The sequence below is a fragment of the Panulirus ornatus genome, chromosome 11 (genome assembly GCF_036320965.1).
Source record: "Panulirus ornatus isolate Po-2019 chromosome 11, ASM3632096v1, whole genome shotgun sequence".
Classification (NCBI taxonomy): domain Eukaryota; kingdom Metazoa; phylum Arthropoda; class Malacostraca; order Decapoda; family Palinuridae; genus Panulirus; species Panulirus ornatus.
Genome location: NC_092234.1, coordinates 17,620,696 through 17,646,780, shown reverse-complemented (window position 1 = coordinate 17,646,780; position 26,085 = coordinate 17,620,696). Strand labels below are relative to the sequence as shown.

General features: G+C 39.3%; 1 protein-coding gene across 1 annotated transcript; it reads right to left on the bottom strand.

Moving 5' to 3' along the window:
- Nucleotides 1-1,428: 1,428 nt before the first annotated feature.
- LOC139751344 (transmembrane protein 177) lies at nt 1,429-24,798 on the bottom strand. Its single transcript, XM_071666699.1, has 5 exons — nt 24,654-24,798; nt 22,032-22,170; nt 19,368-19,593; nt 14,539-15,006; nt 1,429-2,948 (listed from the first exon to the last, which is right to left on the bottom strand). The coding sequence occupies exons 1-5, from the start codon at nt 24,667-24,669 to the stop codon at nt 2,469-2,471; spliced, it is 1,329 nt and encodes a 442-aa protein (XP_071522800.1). The 5' UTR covers nt 24,670-24,798; the 3' UTR covers nt 1,429-2,468.
- Between the last annotated feature and the right edge of the window lie 1,287 nt (nt 24,799-26,085).

Below are 26,085 nucleotides of genomic sequence, written 5' to 3'. Positions count from 1 at the left end.
TCCCCCACCCTATGATCCACTTCCGCTTCCATGGTTCCATCCGCTGCCAGATCCACTCCCAGATATCTAAAACACTTTACTTCCTCCAGTTTTTCTCCATTCAAACTTACCTCCAAATTGACTTGACCCTCAACCCTACTGTACCTAATAACCTTGCTCTTATTCACATTTACTCTTAACTTTCTTCTTTCACACACTTTACCAAACTCAGTCACCAGCTTCTGCAGTTTCTCACATGAATCCGCCACCAGCGCTGTATCATCAGCGAACAACAACTGACTCACTTCCCAAGCTCTCTCATCCCCAACAGACTTCATACTTGCCCCTCTTTCCAAAACTCTTGCATTCACCTCCCTAACAACCCCATCTATAAACAAATTAAACAACCATGGAGACATCACACACCCCTGCCGCAAACCTACATTCACTGAGAACCAATCACTTTCCTCTCTTCCTACACGTACACATGCCTTACATCCTCGCTAAAAACTTTTCACTGCTTCTAACAACTTGCCTCCCACACCATATATTCTTAATACCTTCCACAGAGCATATATATATTTATATTTATTTATTTATTTTGCTTTGTTGCTGTCTCCCTTGTTAGCAAGGTAGCGCAAGGAAACAGACGAAAGAAATGGCCCAACCCAACCACATAAATATGTATATACATACACGTCCACACACGCAAGTATACATACCTATACATCTCAATGTATACATATATATATACACACAGACAGACATATACATATATACACATGTACATAATTCATATTGTCAGCCCTTATTCATTCCCATCGCCACCCTGCCACACATGAAATAACACCCCCCCCCCCAAATGTGCGCGAGGTAACGCTAGGAAAAGACAACAAAGGCCACATTCGTTCACACTCAGTCTCTAGCTGTCATGTAATAATGCACCAAAACCACAGCTCCCTTTCCACATCCAGGCCCCACAGAACTTTACATGGCTTACCCCAGACACTTCACATGCCCTGGTTCAATCCATTAACAGCACGTCGACCCCGGTATACCACATCATTCCAATTCACTCTATTCACGCCTTTCACCCTCCTGCATGTTCAGGCCCCGATCACTCAAAATCTTTTTCACTCCATCTTTCCACCTCCAATTTGGTCTCCCACTTCTCCTTGTTCCCTCCACCTCTGACACATATATCCTCTTGGTCAATCTTTCCTCATTCATCCTCTCCATGTGACCAAACCATTTCAAAATGTATAACATATACGGATGGACACTATAACTGAATACTTTAGCAAAAAGGGTGGAATCATAGCAACTGGTCTGAGCCAGGACACTATGGTTGGCTGTGCCTCATGACATTTACATATTTTCAGTTTTAGTCATTTACATATTTTCAGTTTTAGTCAAAGGTTCTTTTTTCTACATTTCCAATTTCTGATCTTTTTTATCCACATGTAGTAATTCTAAACCTAACTGTCTTTTGTAGAGCCACTACTAAAAAGTGATTTTTGGATCCTGAGAGCTCAAATTAGCAGAAGTCTATGCCAGCACAGGATTCTGAACATTTCTTCATCTTTCATATATATCATAACTGTTCTTTCAGGCTTCTGAATTATCATCTTTAACTTTGTAATGGTATTATAGGTGTCTTTATCATCATCAGAGGTACACTCTCTAAATTTTTTCTTTATTCATTGTTTTTAAATTATCACTTCTCAATCTAGAGATCACTGTGATAAACTGATAGATTTTGTGACATACTCCTCCTGAGCATAGTGCACATTATCCCAAAACAATGTCAGCCCCTCTAAGAATGACAATATGTAGCAGTATGGCAACCTAAATTTTCAAAAAAATTGGGAAAATCTAGCACTGCATGTTACCATTGCTAACATGGGTGATTAAAAAACCAGTCATTGCATAAAAGTGACACAAACAGATAATGGGTTGAGCATTTCATAAAATTAGGGGTCACGAATTAATATCTGAAAGATTTTAATTCCAACCAGAGGTGCATGTATGCACTTGATCAACCAAATATAAATGGTACTGGAGTTAAAAATAGCAGTCAGACAAGGGAATCCAATAAAAGTAAATGTTAGTGGCACCAATAAAATCTATGCTGTGAAGAACAACCTCCTACTGTTTAAGTTGTAAGGTCAACCTAAATGCCCTACAGGAAAGATTGCACGATTTTCGTTTTTGATAGATTCTTTTTTTTAAATCACCCCTTAAGTAAATTCCCTGATAAAAATATCTTGCCAACAAAATCCATTTACATATCTGGCTACCTATCTCTCTGTTAACTCTATTCCTAACTGTATGAGGTGGATGCAGTGAAAATAAACACACCCTTTTGTGGAAAATTACCTTACAAAACTTTGGCTAGAATGTCCACTTCCATAGTGCAGACTTACCATCTCTGTGAACAAATTTACAGGATACAACAGGGAAAATTTAGTTAAATGATATCTCTTTACCTAATTTTGGACATTTTCTTCCACAGGCACAACGGTGGGAGCACAGTTCTGTGTTGAAGTGTCTTCACAAGAGCAGGTCTGTGTTTGTGTAACTACATCTGGAGAAGTTTCTGTTATCGTGTCTACACCTAAAGTGTTCTGTGTCTGTGTACCACCTGCATCTGTACAGTTTTGGATTTGCTTATCTGCATTTGAGGTGTTCTGTGTTTGTACATCAACTACATCCAGAGAACTTTGTGTTGGTACATCTGAATCTGGAGTGTTCAGTGTTTGCGTATCTATATTTGGAGAGATTTGTGTTTGTGGGTTTATATCAAGAGTGTTCTGTGTTTGTGAGTCTATATCTAATGAAAACTTCTGGGTCTGAATATCTTCATCAGCTGATGGGGCTTCTCCTTTCTCCTTCTTGTACTCTTCAACTCGGTTCTTCATGTAGTCTCTTCGTAGAGTGAAAGGCATGTGCTTAGTTCGTAGCAATACCTGAGAGTAATAAACAAATTTAGATTCAATTGCTTCTCGTGTGTAAAAAAGAAAATCATGCCTACATTCTGAATGACTGAAAGGAAATCAGCTTATTGAAGGCTTTTACAGTAAACTGATCAATTCTTGTTCACTCCAGGCAAATATGTTGACTAGCCTGAGCAGTGCCCTCCCTCAGACCCTATCCTCAAACTGTTTTAAGTTTATGGCTCACTGGAACTAGGATGCATAGCACAAAGTACTGTAAACTGAGTTCAAATACTGTCTTTTATGATTATTGCAGTTGAATTTATTAGGACAGGGAGTGACTGTGTTGTTGATTGGCTGGCAAGGATATTCAATGTATGTATGGATCAAGGTGAAGTGCCTGAGGATTGGCAGAATGCATGTACAGTGCCAGTGATCAAAGGCAAAGGGGATAAAGGTGAGTGGTCAAACTACAGAGGTATAAGTTTGTTGAATATTCCTGGAAAATTGTATGGGAAGGTATTGACTGACAGTGTGAAAGCAGGTACAGAGCATCATACTGAGAAGGAGCAGTGTGGTTTTAGAAGTGGCAGAGGATGTGTGGATCATGTGTTTGCCTTGAAGAATGTGTGTGAGAAATACCTAGAAAAACAGATGGATTTGTATGTGGCATTTATGGATCTGAAGAAGGCATAGGATAGGGTTGAAAGAGATGCTTTGTAGAAGGTATATGTCTGTGACTGAGGCCTGAACATGAAGGAGGGTGAAAGGTGTGCTTGGGATAGAAAGAACTAGAACACTGTAGTATACAGGAGTCAACATGCTGTCAATGGACCCAACCCGGACATATGAAGTGGCTGGGGTAAACCATGGAAAGGTGTGTAAGGCCTGGTTGTGGTTAGGAGGCTTTGGTTTCAATGCATTGCACATGACAGTTATAGAATGGATGAGCAAAAATGGCCTTTCTTTGTTCCTGGCAGTGCTTCAGGAACACAAAGCTATGATAAAGAGACAGACTAAGAAAATTTGGATTCTCATGGTGACAGTGAGTTATGGAGACACAAACTTTAGTGTATAAAGAATTTCCTACACCAGCATATCACAGAGCACAACTGGATGAGAAGGACTGATATGCCATCATTATGAGACCTTACCTGCACTCATACTAGTATGGATAATGAAAACATTATACATGATACACCAGTTGGGAGAAGTGATAATGTAATGCTCAAGTATGAACATACATTAAAAGAGGACATTAAAAGAGCAAAGGTGAGGCAGGAAATAAAGTCAATATAATTGCAGAAACAACACAAACCTTGATAATATCTATGGGAATGTAGATTAGGAAATAAAATCCAGTAGCCAAGAACCAGGGTATTGTGTTGAGTGGTTCAGTGAAATCTACCTCGAGCATCAAATACAGAGAGAATGGCAAGAAAGAGGAAGGAATGGCTTAATAAAAGATATCATAAAGCAAAGGAGCTTCAATATGTGCAATGGCAAAGTTATAGATGGCACTCTAAACAGGTAGCACATGCAAGGTAAAAGAGAGCATAGAACAAGTTTAGCAGAATATAATGAGTAACAAAGAAACTTTGAAAAGACTATTGTGGAAAAGGCAGCTAAAAATGTGAAACTATTTCATAAATTCATCAGGAGCCAGTTGTCAGTTAAGAGGCAGCTAATCAGGCTGAAGAATTCAGAGGGAAAAATTGTGGAGGATGATGAACAAATACTTGAACTGAACGGCAAGTTCATAAGTGTTTTTCAACAGCTCCAACACCAGTGAGACGGAATGAGGAGGCAGTTTTGAAAATTATTCAGATATCTAGAAAAGATTAAATGAATACTGAAAGGACTTAACCCATACAAGGCTCAAGGTCCTGATGAATTTTCATTATCTGTGTTAACAAGGTGTGCAGATACACTTAATAGACCACTTTAAGTACTGATCAAGATGTCAATGGAGAGAAGCATAGTGCCAAGGGAAAGGAAAAGGGCAATTGTCATACCTATATATATATAAGAAAGGAGACTTAAAAACAGGTGTTGAACTACAGACCAGTCACACTAATAAGTAAGGTGCATAAGGTTCTGGAAAAGATTATTAGAAAGCAATTGGATAACTTTCTTCTTTCATACTATTCGCCATCTCCTGCGTTGGCGAGGTTGCGTTAGGAACAGAGGACTGGATCTTTCAGGGAATATCCTCACCTGGCCCCTTTCTCTGTCCCTTCTTTTGGAAAATTAAAAAAAAACCGAGAGGGGAGGATTTCCAGCCCCCCGCTCCCTTCCCTTTTAGTCGCCTTCTACGACATGCAGGAAATACGTGGGAAGTATTCTTTCTCTCCTATCCCCAGGGATAACTTTCTACAAAAGAGAAATTTCCCGACTGAAAAACAGCATGGTTTTAAGGAATGGAGGTTATGTGTAACTGGCCTTTAGAGTTTTATGAGAGAGTGAACTGTCCTGGACAAAAGGGATGGCTGGGTGGACTGTCTGTAACTGGACTGCCAAAAGACATTTGACAATATAAGAAGCTGATTAAGATGCTGATCAGAAGCAGAGAAAAGGGGGGAACTCTTACGATGAACAGATTATTTCAGTGGGAAGGAACGAAGAGCACTTAAAAGAAGCCTTTTCCAAATGGGCTGAGGTGACCAGCAAAATGCCACTGGGTTCAATTTTGGGACCATTACTTTTCTTGATCTATGTTAATGACTTGCTTGAAGGTATGAAATCCTACATTAAAATGTTTGCAGATGATGCAAAGGTCACGAGGGAAGAGAAAAGCAAGAAAGATTGCATCAGCAAACAAGGGGACCTAAACAGACTCCAAAGTTGGTCTGAAACATGGATGATGAAAATGCAACTATCAATATTACTTTAATTCTATCACAACTGAATTTCAATAGCAATAACCTTTAGATTAAATATCTATTTATCATACTTTGTCACTGTCTCCCGCATTAGCGAGGCAGCGCAAGGAAACAGAAAAAAGAATGCCCCAACCCACCCACATACACATGTATATACATACATGTCCACACACGCACATATACATACCTTTACATTTCAACGTATATATATATATATATATATATATATATATATATATATATATATATATACACAGACATATACATATATACACATGAACATAATTCATACTTGCTGCCTTTATTCATTCCCGTCGCCACCCCGCCACACATGAAATGACAACCCCCTCCCTCCCGCACGGGCACAAGGTAGTGCTAGGAAAAGAAAACAAAGGCCACATTCGTTCACACTCAGTCTCTAGCTGTCATGTGTAATGCACCGAAAACACAGCTCCCTTTCCACATCCAGGCCCCACAAAACTTCCCATGGTTTATCCCAGTGCTTCACATGCCCTGGTTCAATCCATTTACAGCAAGTCCACCCTGGTATAGCACATCGTTCCAATTCACTCTATTCCTTACTAGCCTTTCATCCTCCTGTATGTCCAGGCCCCAATCGCTCAAAATCTTTTTCACTCCTACCTTCCACCTCCAATTTGGTCTCCCACTTATCCTCATTCCCTCCACCTCTGACATGTATATCCTCTGTCAATCTTTCCTCACTCATTCTCTCCATGTGACCAAACCATTTCAAAACACCCTCTTCTACTCTCTCAACCACACTCTTTTCATTACCACACATCTCTTACCCTTTCATTACTTACTTGATCAAACCACCTCACACGACATATTGTCCTCATACATCTCATTTCCAACACATCCACCCTTCTCCACACAACCCTACATATAGCCTATGCCTCGCAACCATATAATATTGATGGAACCACTATTCCTTCAAACATACCCATTTTTGCTTTCCAAGATAATGTTCTCGCCTTCCACACATTTTTCAAAGCTTCCAGAACTTCCGCCCCGAACCCCACCCTGTGACTCACTTCCACTTCCATGATTCCATCCGCTGCCAAATCCACTCCCAGATATCTAAAACACTTCACTTCCTCCAGTTTTTCTCCATTCAAACTTACCTCCCAATTAACTTATCCCTCAACCCTACTGTACCTAATAACCTTGCTCTTATTCACATTTACTCTCAGCTTTCTTCTTTCACACACTTTACTAAACACAGTCGCCAACTTCTGAAGTTTCTCACCCAAATCAGCTACCAGTGCCATATCATCAGCGAACAACAACTGACTCACTTCCCAACCCCTCTTATCAACAACAGACTGCATACTTGCCCCTCTTTCCAAAACTCTTGCATTCGCCTCCCTCACAACCCCATCCATAAACAAATAAACAACCATGGAGACATTAGCACCCCTGCAGCAAACCAACATTCACTGAGAACCAATCACTTTCCTCTCTTCCCACTCGTACACATGCCTTACATCCACAATAAAAACTCTTCACTGCTAGCAACTTGCCTCCCACACCATATACTCTTAATACCTTCCGCAGAGCATCTCTATGAACTCTTATCATATGCCTTCTCCAGATCCATAAATGCTACATACAAATCCATTTGTTTTTCTAAGTATTTCTCACATACATTCTTCAAAGCAAACACATCCTCTACCACTTCTGAAACCACACTGCTCTCCCTCAATCTGATGCTCTGTACATGCTTGCCTTCATCCTCTCAATCAATACCCTCCCATATAATTTCCCAGGAATACTAAACAAACTTATACCTCTGTAATTTGAACACTCACCTTTATCCCCTCTGCCTTTGTACAATGGCACTATGCATGCATTCTGCCAATCCTCAGGCACTTCACCATAAGCCATACATACACTGAATATCCTCATCAACCAGTCAACAACACAGTCACCCTCTTTTTTAATAAATTCTACTGCAATACCATCTAAACCCACCACCTTGCCGGCTTTCATCTTCTGCAAAGCTTTCACTACCTCTTCTCTGTTTACCAAATCATTCTCCCTGACCCTCTCACTTCGCACACCACCTCGACCAAACATCCTATATCTGCCACTCTATCATCTAACACATTCAACAAACCTTTATCACCACTACTTGTTATTACCTCCCCATTAGCCCCCTTCACCGATGTTCCCATTTGTTCTCTTCGTCTTACGCATTTTATTTACCTCCTTCCAAAAAATCTTTTTATTCTCCCTAAAATTTAATACTCTCTCACCCCAACTCTCATTTGCCCTCTTTTTCACCTCTTGCACCTTTCTCTTAACCTCCTGCCTCTTTCTTTTATACATCTCCCACTCATTTGCACTATTTCCCTGCAAAACTCGTCCAAATGCCTCTCTCTTCTCTTTCACTAATAATCTTGTTTCTTCATCCCACCACTCACTACCCTTTCTAATCTGCCCACCTCCCACACTCCTTATGCCACAAGCATCTTTCGTGCAAGCCATCACTGCTTCCCTAAATACATCCCATTCCTCCTCCACTCCTCATATGTCCTTTGTTCTCACCTTTTTCCATTCTGCACTCAGTCTCTCCTGGTACTTCCTCACACAAGTCTCCTTCCCAAGCTCACTTACTCTCACCACTCTCTTCACCCCAACATTTTCTTTTCTTTTCTGAAAACCTCTACAAATCTTCACATTCACCTCCACAAGATAATGATCAGACATCCCTCCAGTTGCACCTCTCAGCACATTAACATCCAAAAGTCTCTCTTTCAAGTGCCTATCAATCAACACGTAATCCAATAATGCTCTCTGGCCATCTCTCCTACTTACATAAGTATACTTATGTATATCTCTCTTTTTAAATCAGGTACTCCCAATCACCAATCCTTTTCCAGCACACAAATCTACAAGCTTTTCACCATTTCCATTTACAACACTGAACACTCCATGCACAACAATTATTCCCTCAATTGCCACATTACTCACCTTTGCATTCAAATCGCCCATCACTATAACCCGGTCTCATGCATCAAAACTGCTAACACACTCACTCAGCTTCTCCCAAAACACTTGCCTCCCTTGATCTTTCTTCTCATGCCAAGGTGCATAGGCACCAATAACCACCCACCTCTCTCCATCCACTTTCAGTTTTACCCATATTAATATAGAGTTTACTTTCTTACACTCTATCACATACTTCCACAACTGTTTCAGTAGTGCTCCTCCTTCCCTTGCTCTTGTCCCCACACCAACCCCTGATTTTACTCCAAAAACATTCCCAAACCACTCTTTCCCTTTACCATTGAGCTTCGTTTCACTCACAGCCAAAACATCCAGGTTCCTTTCCTCACACATACTATCTATCTCTCCTATTTTCTCATCTTGGTTACATCCACACACATTTAGACACCCCAATCTGAGCCTTCGAGGAGGATGAGCACTCCCTGTGTGACTCCTTCTTGTTTCCCCTTTTAGAAAGTTAAAATACATGGAGGGGAGGGTTTTTAGCCTCCCACTCCTGTCCCCTTTAGCCGCCTTCTATGACACGTGGGGAATGCATGGGAAGCTGGTTACTGAGTTTGGTAAAGTGTGTGAAAGAAGAAAGCTGAGAGTAAATGTGAATAAGAGCAAAGTTATAAGGTACACTAGGGTTGAGGGACAAATCAACTGGGAGGTAAGTTTAAATGGAAAAAAACTGGAGGAAGTGAAGTGTTTTAGATATCTGGGAGTGGATTTAGCAGCGGATGGAACCATGGAAGCGGGAGTGAGTCACAGGGTGGGGGAGGGGGTGAAGGTTCTGGGAGCATTGAAGAATGTGTGGAAGGTGAGAACATTATCTCGGAAAGAAAAAATGGGTATGCTTGAAGGAATAGTGGTTCCAACAGTGTTATATAGTTGTGCAGACGAGGGTGGATGTGTTGAAAATGAGATGTTTGAGGACAATATGTGGTGTGACGTGGATTGATCGAGTAAGTAACGAAAGAGTAAGAGAGATGTGTGGTAATAAGTGTGTGGTTGAGAAAGCAGAAGAGGGAGTATTGAAATGGTTTAGTCACATTGAGAGAATGAGTGAGGAAAGATTGACAAAGAGGATATATGTGTCAGAGGTGGAGGGAAAGAGGAGAGGTGGGAGACCAAACTGGAGGTGGAAGGATGGAGTGAAAAAGATTTTGAGCGATTGGGGCCTGAACATACAGGAGGGTGAAAGACATGCAAGGAATAGAGTGAATGGGAATGATGTGGTATAACGGGATTGACGTGCTGTCAATGGATTGAACCAGGGCATGTGAAGTGTCTGGGGCAAACCATGGAAAGTTTTGTGGGGCCTAGATGTGGAAAGGGAGCTGAGGTTTCGGTGCATTATACATGACAGCTAGAGACTGAGTGTGAACAAATGTGGCCTTTTTTTGTCTTTTCCTAGTGATACCTTGCGCGAGTGCGGGAGGAGGGGGTTGTCATTTCATGTGTGGCAGGGTGGTGACGGGAATGGCTGATGGCAGCAAGTATGAATATGTACATAAGTATGTATGTATATGTATGTATACATTGAAATGTATAGGTATGTATATATGCGTGTGTGGGCGTGTATGTATATACATATGTATGTGGGCGGGTTGGGCCATTCTTTCATCTGTTTCCTTGCGCTAACACGAGAGACAGCGACAAAGTATAATAAATAAATAAATGAATATAAATATATATTTATCATTTTTTTCTTATACTTTGTTGCTGTCTCCCGCGTTAGCGAGGTAGCACAAGGAAACTGACGAAAGGATGACCCAACCCACCCACATACACGTGTATATACATAAATGCCCACATATGCACATATACATTTCAACATATAGATACATATACATACACAGACATATACATATGTACCCACGTACATATTCATACATGCTACCTTCATCCAATCCCACCACCACCCAGCCACACATGAAAATGGCACAACCCTACCCCCGCATGCGCGCGAGGGAGTGCTAGGAGAAGACAACAAAGGACACATTCGTTCACACTCAGTCTCTAGCTGTCATGTATAATGCACCGAAACGCCCACATATGGACATATACTTACATATCAACACATACATATACATACACATTTTTTTTTTTTTTTTTTTTTTTTATACTTTGTCGCTGTCTCCCGCGTTTGCGAGGTAGCGCAAGGAAACAGACGAAAGAAATGGCCCAACCCCCCCCATACACATGTACATACACACGTCCACACACACAAATATACATACCTACACAGCTTTCCATGGTTTACCCCAGACGCTTCACATGCCTTGATTCAATCCACTGACAGCACGTCAACCCCTGTATACCACATCGCTCCAATTCACTCTATTCCTTGCCCTCCTTTCACCCTCCTGCATGTTCAGGCCCCGATCACACAAAATCTTTTTCACTCCATCTTTCCACCTCCAATTTGGTCTCCCTCTTCTCCTCGTTCCCTCCACCTCCGACACATATATCCTCTTGGTCAATCTTTCCTCACTCATTCTCTCCATGTGCCCAAACCATTTTAAAACACCCTCTTCTGCTCTCTCAACCACGCTCTTTTTATTTCCACACATCTCTCTTACCCTTACGTTACTTACTCGATCAAACCACCTCACACCACACATTGTCCTCAAACATCTCATTTCCAGCACATCCATCCTCCTGCGCACAACTCTATCCATAGCCCACGCCTCGCAACCATACAACATTGTTGGAACTACTATTCCTTCAAACATACCCATTTTTGCTTTCCGGGATAATGTTCTCGACTTCCACACATTTTTCAAGGCTCCCAAAATTTTCGCCCCCTCCCCCACCCTATGATCCACTTCCGCTTCCATGGTTCCATCCGCTGACAGATCCACTCCCAGATATCTAAAACACTTCACTTCCTCCAGTTTTTCACCATTCAAACTCACCTCCCAATTGACTTGACCCTCAACCCTACTGTACCTAATAACCTTGCTCTTATTCACATTTACTCTTAACTTTCTTCTTCCACACACTTTACCAAACTCCGTCACCAGCTTCTGCAGTTTCTCACATGAATCCGCCACCAGCGCTGTATCATCAGCGAACAACAACTGACTCACTTCCCAAGCTCTCTCATCCCCAACAGACTTCATACTTGCCCCTCTTTCCAAGACTCTTGCATTTACCTCCCTAACAACCCCATCCATAAACAAATTAAACAACCATGGAGACATCACACACCCCTGCCGCAAACCTACATTCACTGAGAACCAATCACTTTCCTCTCTTCCTACACGTACACATGCCTTACATCCTCGATAAAAACTTTTCACTGCTTCTAACAACTTGCCTCCCACACCATATATTCTTAATACCTTCCACAGAGCATCTCTATCAACTCTATCATATGCCTTCTCCAGATCCATAAATGCTACATACAAATCCATTTGCTTTTCTAAGTATTTCTCACATACATTCTTCAAAGCAAACACCTGATCCACACATCCTCTACCACTTCTGAAACCACACTGCTCTTCCCCAATCTGATGCTCTGTACATGCCTTCACCCTTTCAATCAATACCCTCCCATATAATTTACCAGGAATACTCAACAAACTTATACCTCTGTAATTTGAGCACTCACTCTTATCCCCTTTGCCTTTGTACAATGGCACTATGCACGCATTCCGCCAATCCTCAGGCACCTCACCATGAGTCATACATACATTAAATAACCTTACCAACCAGTCAACAATACAGTCACCCCCTTTTTTAATAAATTCCACTGCAATACCATCCAAACCTGCTGCCTTGCCGGCTTTCATCTTCCGCAAAGCTTTTACTACCTCTTCTCTGTTTACCAAATCATTTTCCCTAACCCTCTCACTTTGCACACCACCTCGACCCAAACACCTTATATCTGCCACTCTGTCATCAGACACATTCAACAAACCTTCAAAATACTCATTCCATCTCCTTCTCACATCACCACTACTTGTTATCACCTCCCCATTTACGCCCTTCACTGAAGTTCCCATTTGCTCCCTTGTCTTACGCACCCTATTTACCTCCTTCCAGAACATCTTTTTATTCTCCCTAAAATTTACTGATAGTCTCTCACCCCAACTCTCATTTGCCCTTTTTTTCACCTCTTGCACCTTTCTCTTGACCTCCTGTCTCTTTCTTTTATACTTCTCCCAATCAATTGCATTTTTTCCCTGCAAAAATCGTCCAAATGCCTCTCTCTTCTCTTTCACTAATACTCTTACTTCTTCATCCCACCACTCACTACCCTTTTTAAACAGCCCACCTCCCACTCTTCTCATGCCACAAGCATCTTTTGCGCAATCCATCACTGATTCCCTAAATACATCCCATTCCTCCCCCACTCCCCTTACTTCCATTGTTCTTACCTTTTTCCATTCTGTACACATACACATACGCAGACATATTCATGTATACACATGTACATATTCATACTTGCTTGCCTTCATCCATTCCTGTCGCTACCCCGCCCCACAGGAAAACAGCATCACTATCCCCTGCTTCAGTGAAGAAGCATTAGGAAAACAGAAAAAAATGGCCACTTTTGTTCACATTCAGTCTCTAGCTGTCATGTGTAATGCACTAAAACCACAGCTCCCTATCCACATCCAGGCCCCACAGACCTTTCCATGGTTTACCCCAGACACTTCACATATCCTGGTTCAGTCCAATGACAGCACATCGACCACAGTATACAACATTGATCCAATTCCCTCTATCCCTTGCACACCTCTCATTTTCCTGTATGCTCAGGCCCCAATCGCTCAAATTCTTTTCACTCCATCCTTCCACCTCCAATTTGGTCTCCTGCTTCTCCTTGTTCCCTCCACCTCTGAAACATATCTCCTCTTTGTCAATCTTTCCTCACTCATTCTCTCCATATGACCAAACCATTTCAACACATCCTCTTCTGCTCTCTCAACCACACTTTTTATTTCCACATATGTCTCTTACCCTTACATTATTTACTCAATCAAACCACCCCACACCACATACTGTCCTCAAACATTTCATTTCCAACACATCACCCTCCTTTGTACAACCCTATCTGTAGCCAATGCCTTGCAACCATATAACATTATTATAACTACTATTCCTTCAAATATACCCATTTTTGCTCTCCAAGATAACATTCTCTCCTTCCACACATTCTTCATTGCTCCCAGAACCTTGGCCCCCTCCCCCACCCTTTGACTCACTTCTGCTTCTATGGTTTCCATCTGCTGCTAAGTCCGCTCCTAGTTATCTAAAACACTTCAATTCCTCCAGTTTTTCTCCGTTCAAACTTACATCCCAATTAACTTGTCCCTCAACCCTACTGAACCTAATAACTTTGCTCTTATTCACATTTACTATCAACTTCCTCTTTTACCCTAACATTTCCAAATACATGAAGGAATAAACACATTCATCTGAGACAAAATATTGTCAAAAGCAGAGAATTATTTAAGCTTTTTTTGTGTGACCATTATTATGGGTCAAGTTCATATGAGCATCCTTTCTCATTAAAATAACACCAAAAGTAGAACAATGTGACTATTGGCATATGAATGTTCATGAAAATATTAATACATACAAACACACACAAAAAAATGAAGATTATTTCTAAGAGTAGTACTTTTCATATAAATATAATGAAAAAAATGCTATTTTTAGTCATAAACGGTGGAAAGGTGACAGAAATATATTTTCCAACAAAAACCTACCTGGTCATTGCCATAAGCAGTATAGAGCTTTTCACCTTCGCTCCCCATAAGTTTGTACAAGGCCATGTTTCTCTGTAGTATTTTTTCATAAAACTCCAGCCCTCCAATGGCATACTTTTCACCAAGATCAGCTACAGTTCTGTCAGCATTTGCTTCATAATTAACTGTAGCCATATCTTTAAGTAACATCCAGAAAGCATACCCAAATATTGATAAGACTCCATAAAAAAACATTCTTATTGTTCGGGGCTTTGCATAAAAGTCCAACTTGGTATTAACACTAGATGCCATTGTGTAAACCATACCAATCGCACCAGCACTTAATGTTCCATATACGAAGGGTTCAGCAGTTCCTAGGCTAGTGATTTCTCTAGCCAAAACAAATTTCTTGGCTTCCTTGCTGAGCACAAAAGACTGTTTCAATGACTCTCCTGCTGCAGTGCTCCATGCTACTGGTTTGTTGTTCACCTGGAGAGAGCATTGTCAATAAGTACAATGAAAACAAGTTTCTCACATGAGATAATATCAGTCTAGATCAATAAGAGATATTACATTACATCTTATAGTTCATTAAATGCAGAAAGAATCTTTATATGATGTCATGACATTCCAAGATTGCACAAAAGAATTACCTAAGAATTTAACTTTCTAGATATTCAAGTAAACTGAACAAAGAATTTTGAAGGGGATGTATGTGAGAATCTGAAACACTAAAAAAAATGTATAACTAAAAAAAAATTTTTTTTTTTTTTGATTTTCCAAAAGAGGGAACAGAGAAGGGGGCCAGGTGAGTATATTCCCTCAAAGGCCCAGTCCTCTGTTCTCAACGCTACCTCGCTAATGCGGGAAATGGCGAATAGTATGAAAAAAAAAAATAAGACATCAGGGATGAACATAAAATTCTTTTTTTTTAAATATCTTTCAATAACAAATTAATTTTTCATTCAGCCTCTATTTATCATTAAATTAACCTTACAAGCCTATTTTCTAACTCTTCCTATTCATATGCTATCCTTGTCTTCAACTGCATAAAATAATGCTCACTACAGTGTATGGAGATATGCTCTTTATATCATTCTTCCATGCTGTAGCAAAAACTCATTCATCTGGCTATATTATCAATGCCATGTTTTATTGTTCATTCATACAACCTCTCCTGTGTTCCCAGAAAAGGTTGTCTGAAACGAAATATTTAAAAGTGAAGATAAGTTTCCATGGAAAAATGGGGGATTACATCTCGTACCCCCCTCAACCAAACCCACAACTCCCAATTCTGGACATTTAAAAAATCAAACAATGATTATTGATTTGCATCAAAAGCAGGCAAATCTACATTGTTATTCTTTTCACATTTATTCACAGTTTCCTACATTAGTAAGGTAGCATCATGAACGAAGAAGAGAAGGCCTCATTTGTTCACATCCATTTTCTGTCTGGTGTAATGCACCAAAATCATGGCCCCTGTCCACAATGAGGCCCCACAGACCTTCCTGTGGTTTCCCAGACTGTACACATACCCTCGTTCAGTCCACTGACAGCACGTCGGCCCCTGTATACCATATCTAACGTAAGTTGTAGTTTTCATCAGGAGGAACAAAGTTGAATTCCATTAAGAGAATTAGTCCAATGAGACACCAGCTCTCCTGAGTCAAAATTACAGTTCGGATCCAGTCCAGTCATGATAATAATTCTGAAGCTATAAAAAAGTCTGCTCACATCAGAACTTGTCTAACCTCTTCAAAAGACTCAACTGTTCTGCTTTCAGTTACATATGGCTGGTGTGTTAAACATATAGCCTGCGGGGAGACACAGCCTACCAAACACAATCATCAAGCCAGCAATTTACTGGCTGTTTAAGGGGGGGTGGGGGGCAATCACCTGCCATAGCTTATGATGTGCACCTCTCTGACAGTCATACCCATCTGACTGTTCATATGCTTTAATAGACATTATTGGCATGATCCCAGACTGGTATATTCTAGTAATATCAGTCATTTTCAAAGACTTCTGACAGAGGCTGAGGTGACTTATCAGTAAGAAAAAAAGTAAGAATTTAGTTATATAAATGTGCATCCCTTTCAGGAATCTGTACCCCATGAACTTGGACTGGATCCACAGCTGCCATAAACTGTTACAATAAGCATATAATATATGTGTTGACTTATCTCTATTTCTAAACACTGGCAGTACCATAGTCACCAACAGATGCACCTTTAAAACTATAAGACTGCCTGTGTCATATATTCATGAAGCTATGTTAAAAAGGAATTTACAGTTCCAAAAGGGCCCCTAATATACTTATCAAAGAAAAACAGATAGAGAATATTGTGTGGTTCAAGAAAAGTGGAAAAGAATTCTCTGTAAAGGTGAATGGCAAGCCAGTCTGTTTGATGTGAACACAATTTGTATCATGTCAAAGAATGTGATGTTTGGAGACACTGATACTAACCATGCTGTGAAGTACAATATATATACAGAAAGTTACATGATGATAAAAATGTTGAATTAGAGCAATCAGCTGAAAATGCTTCAGTCAGTATATATAAAATGGTACTACAGTAAGTGAGACTGCAGTTAGGGTAAGTTACAAGATTCCTCACAATATTAGGGAACATTTGAAAAAAAATGCATATCAGTGACTAAAGTAGCAATGTGTCTGAATACACAATAATTGCAATGGATGAAAGTATGTCTGTAAATGATGTAGCTCAGATTGCAATTTTCGTTTGTGTTATTAACAGACATATGTACATAACAGAGGGTTTATGGAAATGGTTTAAAAAAATAACAGATGATATCTTCAAGAGATTGTGGCACATCAGGAAAATGTAGGTATGAACTGGTCACAAGCTGTGTCTGGCAACAGACAGCACCACAAAAGGTGGGCAGTAAAGCTGAAATTACCATAAAATTAGATGAAAAATTGCTGGCTGTAAATCCAAGACATCAGTTTAGTAATGTACATTGTCTTTCACACCAGGAGGTGCTAAGTAGTAAACCACTGAAGATGGACAATGTTGTGGATATAAAAACAGTTAATCTAACACCAGACCTTAACTACAAATAGTTTCAAATCCTCCCTGAAGGAAAGTGAGACTATCTTAGAAGCTGTAATCTAAATGCTTCTGGGAGTTGTATGATGGAATACAGTTGTTTATGGATTGGAAAGGGAAGATAGTGCCTCAATGGTATGACGATAAACAGCTTCAAGATCTTGCTTTTATAATGGATAGAATGGCACAGCTGAACTACCTTAACTCACAATCTGTGACATACATAAATTTATGGCTCACAATCACTGTGACATACATCGCATCAAACAAGATTCTGCACCACTGCTTTAAATAGCAAACAAGTTCATCATTCACACACTTTATCATAAGATTTTCTCAGTAGCACCTCTTTCAGCATGGAGGACCTACATCACCATCCTGTTACCATCTACTGTACTTTCTATGGTACAAGAGGTGTATGAAGAAGTCAACCTTAGAGAAGCGTAAGATTTGCAGTAATTCTTCGATAAATTTATTTACTCTCTTCTTTCACTCACCTATTCTGTTGTTTCAACGTTCTAACTGCAACATACATCAGATGATGTCCATCAGTATTTTGCCAACTGCAACACACATCATGAGATGAAATATCCACCCACTTTTATAAAGACCACACACCAAGTTCGATACTACACCCACAACTCTCTTTTTCTTCCTTCCTTGCTATGCATGGCTCCCTCATATCCTTTTTCTTCCTTCCTTGCTATGCATGGCTCCCTCATATCCTTTCTCTCATTCCTTCCTCCTCCTCCTCTCCTACATGCTGAGATGCTAGACGGGCAGCCTTTGGACACATTTGAACACTCCATCATAAGCTCATAATTTTGCAGACACATTTGAACATTCCATCATAAGCTCATTATTTTCCAAACATTCACATGCCAGGATATTCATCCTAGTCTGAACTTCTCAAAATTCAGCACTCCCATGTTAGAGCATTGGTAAAAAGATCAGTGCTTCCTTATCAGTAAGCAAATTCATTCAACTATGTATTCCTCAATTTCATTAATCTGCCATCTCTAAATGAGGTATCTTTGGTGAAAGTAAGTTTCTATCACGTGTCAACTTGAATTATTGTGGTAACATGAATGTGTCTAAAAGAGATACAAAGAGAAACAGTCAGACATGTTTGGGTGATAACATAATGTCCCACATTCACTACATGTAGCATCAGGACATAATTATTAATGCATACTGACTGGTATTTGTTTCAGCACAAGTCTTAATGTGCAATAAGAAGTACTGAAGGGAATCATAGGCAAGAAAGCCAATAGTAATCTCTGCATGGTGGCAATGACTGCATGGCATAAAATAAAGTTGCAATACAACACGGCTCTGGCCAAAGAAAAAACTCAAAAGATAATTAATAAGATGAAAAGCTTACGTTATCTATCTTTTGATGGACTCCTCTTATTTCACTTCAATACAATATTAATATATTACCTAGCATTCCTGAAAACACTCTCTTCTGTCGCTTTCCAAACATTATGTCTGCTTCACTGTCTTTGAATATGCAGTCTAGATATCTATATTTCAATTATGCCCTCTTTCATCATTTTTAGATATACTTCAAATTCAGGAAACTAATTAAAAATTAGCCATTTCACACAAATAATCATCAGCAATCACTCTTAATTCTAGTCTTTTACGTGACTGCCCCCATTTCTTTCTTCATACACCTGTATCTTCCACACACAATAACATCAACAGCATGCATTGAATACTTGTATACTTCACATTAACTACAAATAAAATAAAAGATAAACTGATACTTACAGTTACATTTGTTGGATCGAATTCTTCTACTGAAGAATACTTAAAATTAATTGGTACACCTAAAATTCCTCCAGATGTAACCATTGTTGAGCCAGCATGGAAAATATCAAAACCATATGCAGTGTAGACAGATATCTTTTTTTCTAGCTGGCTCAAACCGAGATCATTCATAACTTCATCTAGTAATGAGGTGACTTGTCCAGAAACAGGAACTTCTATCCCGCTTCTGAAAAAGGAGACAATAAATCAAGAAAAAATGTTGATGCAAATACAAATATTTCACATCAAATGCATTCTAATTATATGGATGTAATAAAATTCTATCTTTACATCTACACATAAAAATACATCTACACATAAAAATATCAAAAACACAATACTGGAGGATTATACTGTATTACATGAATGAGTAGCACAACAGATGACCCCTGGAGCTTAAGGAGGCATTAGTATGACATAAATGAATGTGAGAATGGAATTCTATTCCCAGAGGTTTCCATATCTACTACTCAGTAATGGTTCACTTAGGCTACATTCATACTTTTAAAAGATGTAGATTTAAAAGCAGGGCCTTATGAGCATCTAAGATATCATTTCTTTGCTAGAAATTACACCCTAAAATGAGAAGTATTCATGAGGATTCATGCCCTTTGACAATTTTAGTTTCTGAATCCCTACTCAACTCAAACTTTCTAGAACATCTTGAATCTTAGCCCCATCTCTGATAATCAGCATGGTTTTCATAAGCCAAGATCCACCAGTGACATACTTTCCAAGCTTACTAATCTCCGGTCATGTCTGAGGGACTATGGAAAATCTTATATTGTAGACGAGTTTTTGACAGGATAAAGCATTGGAGTCTCATCTCTAAGCTCCCTTCTTCTGGCTTTCCTCCCACACTTCACTTCCTCATATGTAGCATATCTGTAACATCTAACCTTTCTTGGAAACCCCACATTATCTAAATAGCTAAATCTCTCTCTTAGGAAGTGGGACATCTCATTACAAGCTGTAAATTCTTTTCTAAACAGTTTCTCTAATAACATAAAGAACTGATCCATCCTTATATGGAGTACTGTTCCCATATCTGAGAAGGTTCTCATTCTACCTGCTTACTAAATAAATCCCAAAGCAATTCAACTTCTTAATTCTCACAATCTGACCTTGAACCTTGACTTACTTGCCCTTCTACCGAAGATGTCACTATAAGTAATGACTCAGATGTGAAATGAGAGAGAGAGAAAGAATACTATGGAAAGTGATGTTATGAAAAGTGGAGGCCAGTAACCTATCATATTTGGGAAAATGTATATTCCAACAACCTACAAAATTTTCAAACTTGCTGACCAGGCAAATGTCACTTTGAGGAACAATCTAGATTATACCACCCATAAATGTGTAAATCATCACAAGAGGAAAGACTTTGTTTAAAACAGCACTGATAAGGAAGCGGTGTGGCAGGGAAAATATGGCAAAAACCTCAGAAAAAAATCTTTTTAACTCACACATGGAATCAAATGGAAAAAGGAGAGAACTGCCTGAGGATGAAATGAAACTCATTTCCCATTTAAAAACAATAAAAGAACTGAAAATACTGCCATATTCAACTGACCCCATAAACAACCTACAAACATGGTATGTAACATCCTTCATATCTGCCTTCACACAAGGGATTTTAAAATAATACAAAACAAACAAGAGCCCCTTTCAAAGTAGCTTACAGACCATGTCAAATCTAAATCTTGGAACTTTTACAGAAACTTACATTAAAGATTATATGAAAAAATAGGCCTGAATCCAAAACTACAACCAATGCATTTGCAACAATACTGACTGACTGTATGCAAAAGATTCTTTTATAACTAATAAGCTCCTAAATATCTTATATGATAGAGGGGTATTAACTGTCAAGAATGAAAACCAAAACCTGTATGTTGCACTTATCGACAAACTACCAGATGCAAAACCACATGAATTTACATAACAAATAAGAAATACAGTCACAAGTCTCAAATAAAATCTTCCTAGAAAACTTTACCCTACCACATATCAAGATAGAACTAGGTCGGAAAAAACACTGTTATTGAGAATCCTAATAGAAATAGTCTGGATGAGCAGCAGCAAAGAAGAAAACTATTTAGACACAGTAACAAATTCTCCATTAATGAGCAAAAAAGAATATAGTGTGAAACCAAGTTCATGAAAGAGCAACATACAAAAACCAATTGCCTCTCCACCTGCATGCATGCCACTTCCCCATCCCTCATATATAGCATGTAGTGAAATATTCTACAAATATTTAGAATACTTAACAGTTACCAACGATGTGCCTATGTATGAAACAAAGCGTAGTATGTGACACAAAGTTCAAGAGAAAGAAAGAAATAACACTTCCCCCCTCTGTCACTCACTCGGGCAGTGGACCATGCCAACACAGAGAGGCATCCATAATGATTTGTGAGTATTTTCTATTTTACATATATATATAAAGGAGCATCTGCATTCATCTTATTAGCTGGCATACTACCTATTTTCCATGCTACTATTCAAAGATCATATATTCCTAAAACTTATACTGTACTATATTTCAGACACATCATACATACATGAATAACTACATACTTCAGCTTAATTGCCAACAAAATAATGTTAACAAGAGCTTACTTATATAAACATGTGACTTCCTTATAACCACTGAGAAATATAGTATTTGGTAAGTAATATCCCAGGAAGCTGCCTGCTGCTCCTGTCAAAACCAAGGTCCCAGCCAGCCTGCGACCCGTGCGAGTTAACACCCACTTGCCTGAAATATGAACAATTTTCACTTGCATGTTCAATATGGAAAACTAATCTCACAATTTAACAAAATAGTGATGGATGGGTATATCAAACTTCAGAGTACTTAAACATGAAATGTAAGACTTATATGGAATTACAATGAAATACTTTTTTCATATTTTTTCAGAAAATAGTATTTTCAATACAGATTGTACCTCTCTAATCTGGCGCTCTGCGATCTGGCACATTTTGAATCTGCTGCCATTAGTTATCAGTTTGTGGATCTGCCACCATGGTTGGGCTGCTAGCAGCACTAAAGCACCAAAAGCTGTTTACACTGCAGCCAAGCTAATTAACAGACCTGTTAATTTCTTATATTCAGCTGTATTTTAGCCCTTCAGGATGTCATCCAAGAGACCAAGAGGTGCAGATCACTAAAAATTATGGGATAAATAGTAAATCTGAGGGACATTTGAAAAGATGCAGCTGAGCATCAGTTGCTATTTATTTCAGCTAAGCATCTGGCTGTTCATCCACTCCAAGAGGTTCGCCGATGATACAGCTCTAGTGGCTGATTTGAGGGAGAAATTGCAGAAGTTGGTGACAGAGTTTGGAAAAGTATGTGAAAGGAGAAAGTTGAGAGTAAATGTGAATAAGTGTAAGGTCATTAGGTTCAGTAGCATTGAGGGGGAAGTTAACTGGGATGTAAGTTTGAATGGAGAAAAATGGAGGAAGTGAAAAGTTTTAGATATCTAGGAAAGGACTTAGCAGCGAATGGAACCATGGAAGTGGAAGTGAGCCACAGGGTGGGGGAGGGGGCGAAGGTTCTGGGAGTGAAGAATGTGTGGAAGGAGAGAACGTTATCTCAGAGAGCAAAAATGGGTATGTCTGAAGGAATAGTAGTTCCAACACTGTTATATGGTTGTGAGGCATGGGCTAGAGATAGGGTTGTATGGAGGAGGGTGGATGTGTGGGAAATGAAGTGTATGAGGACAATATGTGGTGTGAGGTGGTTTGATCAATTAAGTAATGAAAGGGTAAGAGATATGTGTGTAAATAAAAAAGAGTGTGGTTGAGAGAGCAGAAGAGGGTGTTTTGAAATGGCTTGGACATATGGAGAGAATGAGTGAGAAAGATTGACACAGAGGATATATGTGTCAGAGGTGGAGGGACGAGGAGAAGTGGGAGACCAAATTAGAGGTGGAAGGATGGAGTGAAAAAGATTTTGAGTGACTGGGGACCTGAACATACATGAGGCTGAGAGGCGTGCAAGGAATAGAGTGAACTGGAAAGATGTAGTATACTGGGGTGACATGGCTGACAACGGACTGAACCAGGGAATGTGATACACCTGAGGTAAACCATGGAAAGGTCTGTGGGGCCTGGATGTGGACAGGGAGCTGTGGTTTAAGTGCATTACACATGACTAGAGACTGAGTGTAAAAGAAGGTGGCCTTTTTTGTCTGTTTTCCTGGCACTACATCACTGAAGCAGGGGAAAGTGACTCTGTTTCCTGTGGGGAAGGGTAGTGCTAGGAATGGATGAAGGCAAGCATGTACAACAATATGTAGAATAATATGTTAATTCTTCAAATGTGCATTACCTACATTTCCACTACTTAACACCATGTTATCCTAAATGTATATAAAGCTTCAATAACAATTAACAACAACAACAACCTTTTACATTCAATAAAATTTATTTCTCAAAATCATGCTCCAAAACTTCTGCTGTATTTTGTAAATAATACGCCAGCTCTGCAGAACTAAATCAATCACCGCAATCCATAGCTTCATTGAAATCCATAGCTTCATTGAAGTTTTACTAATAAATCATTACCTAAAGCCAGTTTCAACTGGTCATTTATTCAATAATGTCGGCATAACAGCACTTGCTCAACCAATGCCACTATAAAGTACTTGTAGATCTTGGCAAAATAGAACCTCACAAGTTCAGCTCTACCAGAAAACTAGTTTTGGGAAATGGCTATACATAATCTAGATGATTTATACATAATTCAATGTAATAAGAAAGGCGTCAGCAAACTGGCAGCATTATATGTGATCAAATCTTAACAAAGAAGGCGACTAGTATATCAGGGGATACACTGGGTAAATTATAAGTTGACAGCTAATAAACTTGTGAAAATTGGAGAGAACTTATGATAACTAATCTGCCCAGCAGTCACGATTAACCCTGTAATTATGATGGATTATAAATTGCTGGCAAAATAACCTCGTAATGTAAACTGAATTCACGGCATCAACCTAATAATATAGAATTATCATCAGTTCAAAGCTGATCCTGTGATGAGGATAAATAATATACATGTGTAATTATGTAACATGTCACTGATGAATATATATAATATTATTTAGTGTACCTTCAGCATTAACGTAAAGACCCCTAATGCTACTCAAGGTTGGCTTATCATCAATGAACAAACACCCTCAAATAAAAATGTTCCTCCATAACCTTCCTTAGATATTTCTACACAGTCATATTTACCAAATCTGGTTGCCATTGCCTATGCTTAAAGTAATTTGATGAAATATTGTTTGGTTGAGCATCCATCCACAGACGACCCGACCACAACCTAGGTAGACCGGCTCATCCGCCACAGTTGCTAACATGACCGACCACTTGAGGGGAAACTCATCTGGATAACCTCCTAAATGATCAGTTATGATACACTTCCTCTCTCATTCTCATAATGCAATTGCCTCAATGTTCAGGTCACATTACTTGAGTATAAATTTGCAATACTTTCCTGACATGATTCCGTTTCTGTACTTTTTCAATATATAGCTTAACGTTTATAAATCCACTGTCGACCGTCATTGTAATATTCTGTTATCTATATGAAAAGAATTCTCCATTTTGACAAAGCAATATAATGTGGTGAACATGTGAATAGTAAATTATACCCGGGAAGACAGGAGGACTATTATCACCTCGTTTGATAAGAAGTAATTAACTTAAAATGGATTAATATCCAACATCCCCAAGTTAAATCATCAAACATGAATATCCTTGAGGATTATCTACGGCGCAGTATATATTCTAACAATATTTTGCAAAGTATTACATAGGATCTGTTTTCTAATCAACATGGACTCCCATTATATGTCCATGCAGCACACAGTCCCGTTACTTGGTAGATGGTGGGAAAGAATTCTGTTCTGTAGGAAAAGAGGCTTATGATGGCGGCCTCCTGCAAGGCTCTTGTTATGAAGGTTAGGTTAGGAAAATGGAGAGTTGTGGGATGAATGTGGAAAAGACATGGAAATGAAGGCAAGAACTGCCAGGCGGGATGCCCAAGATATTGTGGTGGTGGGGGTGAGTTGAGGGTTCATGGTGGAATTACCAAGAAAATGACAAAAATCTCTAATTAAGAATAGTATGTGAGTAATGGCATCCCTGGAACAGTCCCGACCTGTGCCAGTAATGGCACACTTGAAAACGGGCTGTGTCATTGGCTAAAGTCTGTGCCAAGCTTAATCTTGGCAAATCTTTACTCCCAGACATGATATTTCATATCCTTGAACAGCTGATAGGGATAATCATGGGGGATTTGTTAATTGGAACAAATCAATAACCTTTAGGAAACATAATTTCCTTCTTGTCAACATATTAAGTGTTTCTGGAAGTTGGTGAAACGGACACTTTGTTTCATGGGTTACTTGTGTATATCACAGAAATACTACAACCAGTAATCCCTAAAGTTGTTAGATTTTTGTATTTTGTTTAATTCTTACTTGGCGTAGACGTCCTTTATTATCCTGACATTTGATAAGCTTAATTAAAGCCGACCAACCACACTTTGTTCGCTACTTTATTGGGAGATAATTGTGGATAAGTTGATATGTTTTATCTTATCATTCCAATGCTGGCTGATAATGAACACGGTCGAGGAATTTTCTGGGTCCATCTTTCGAAT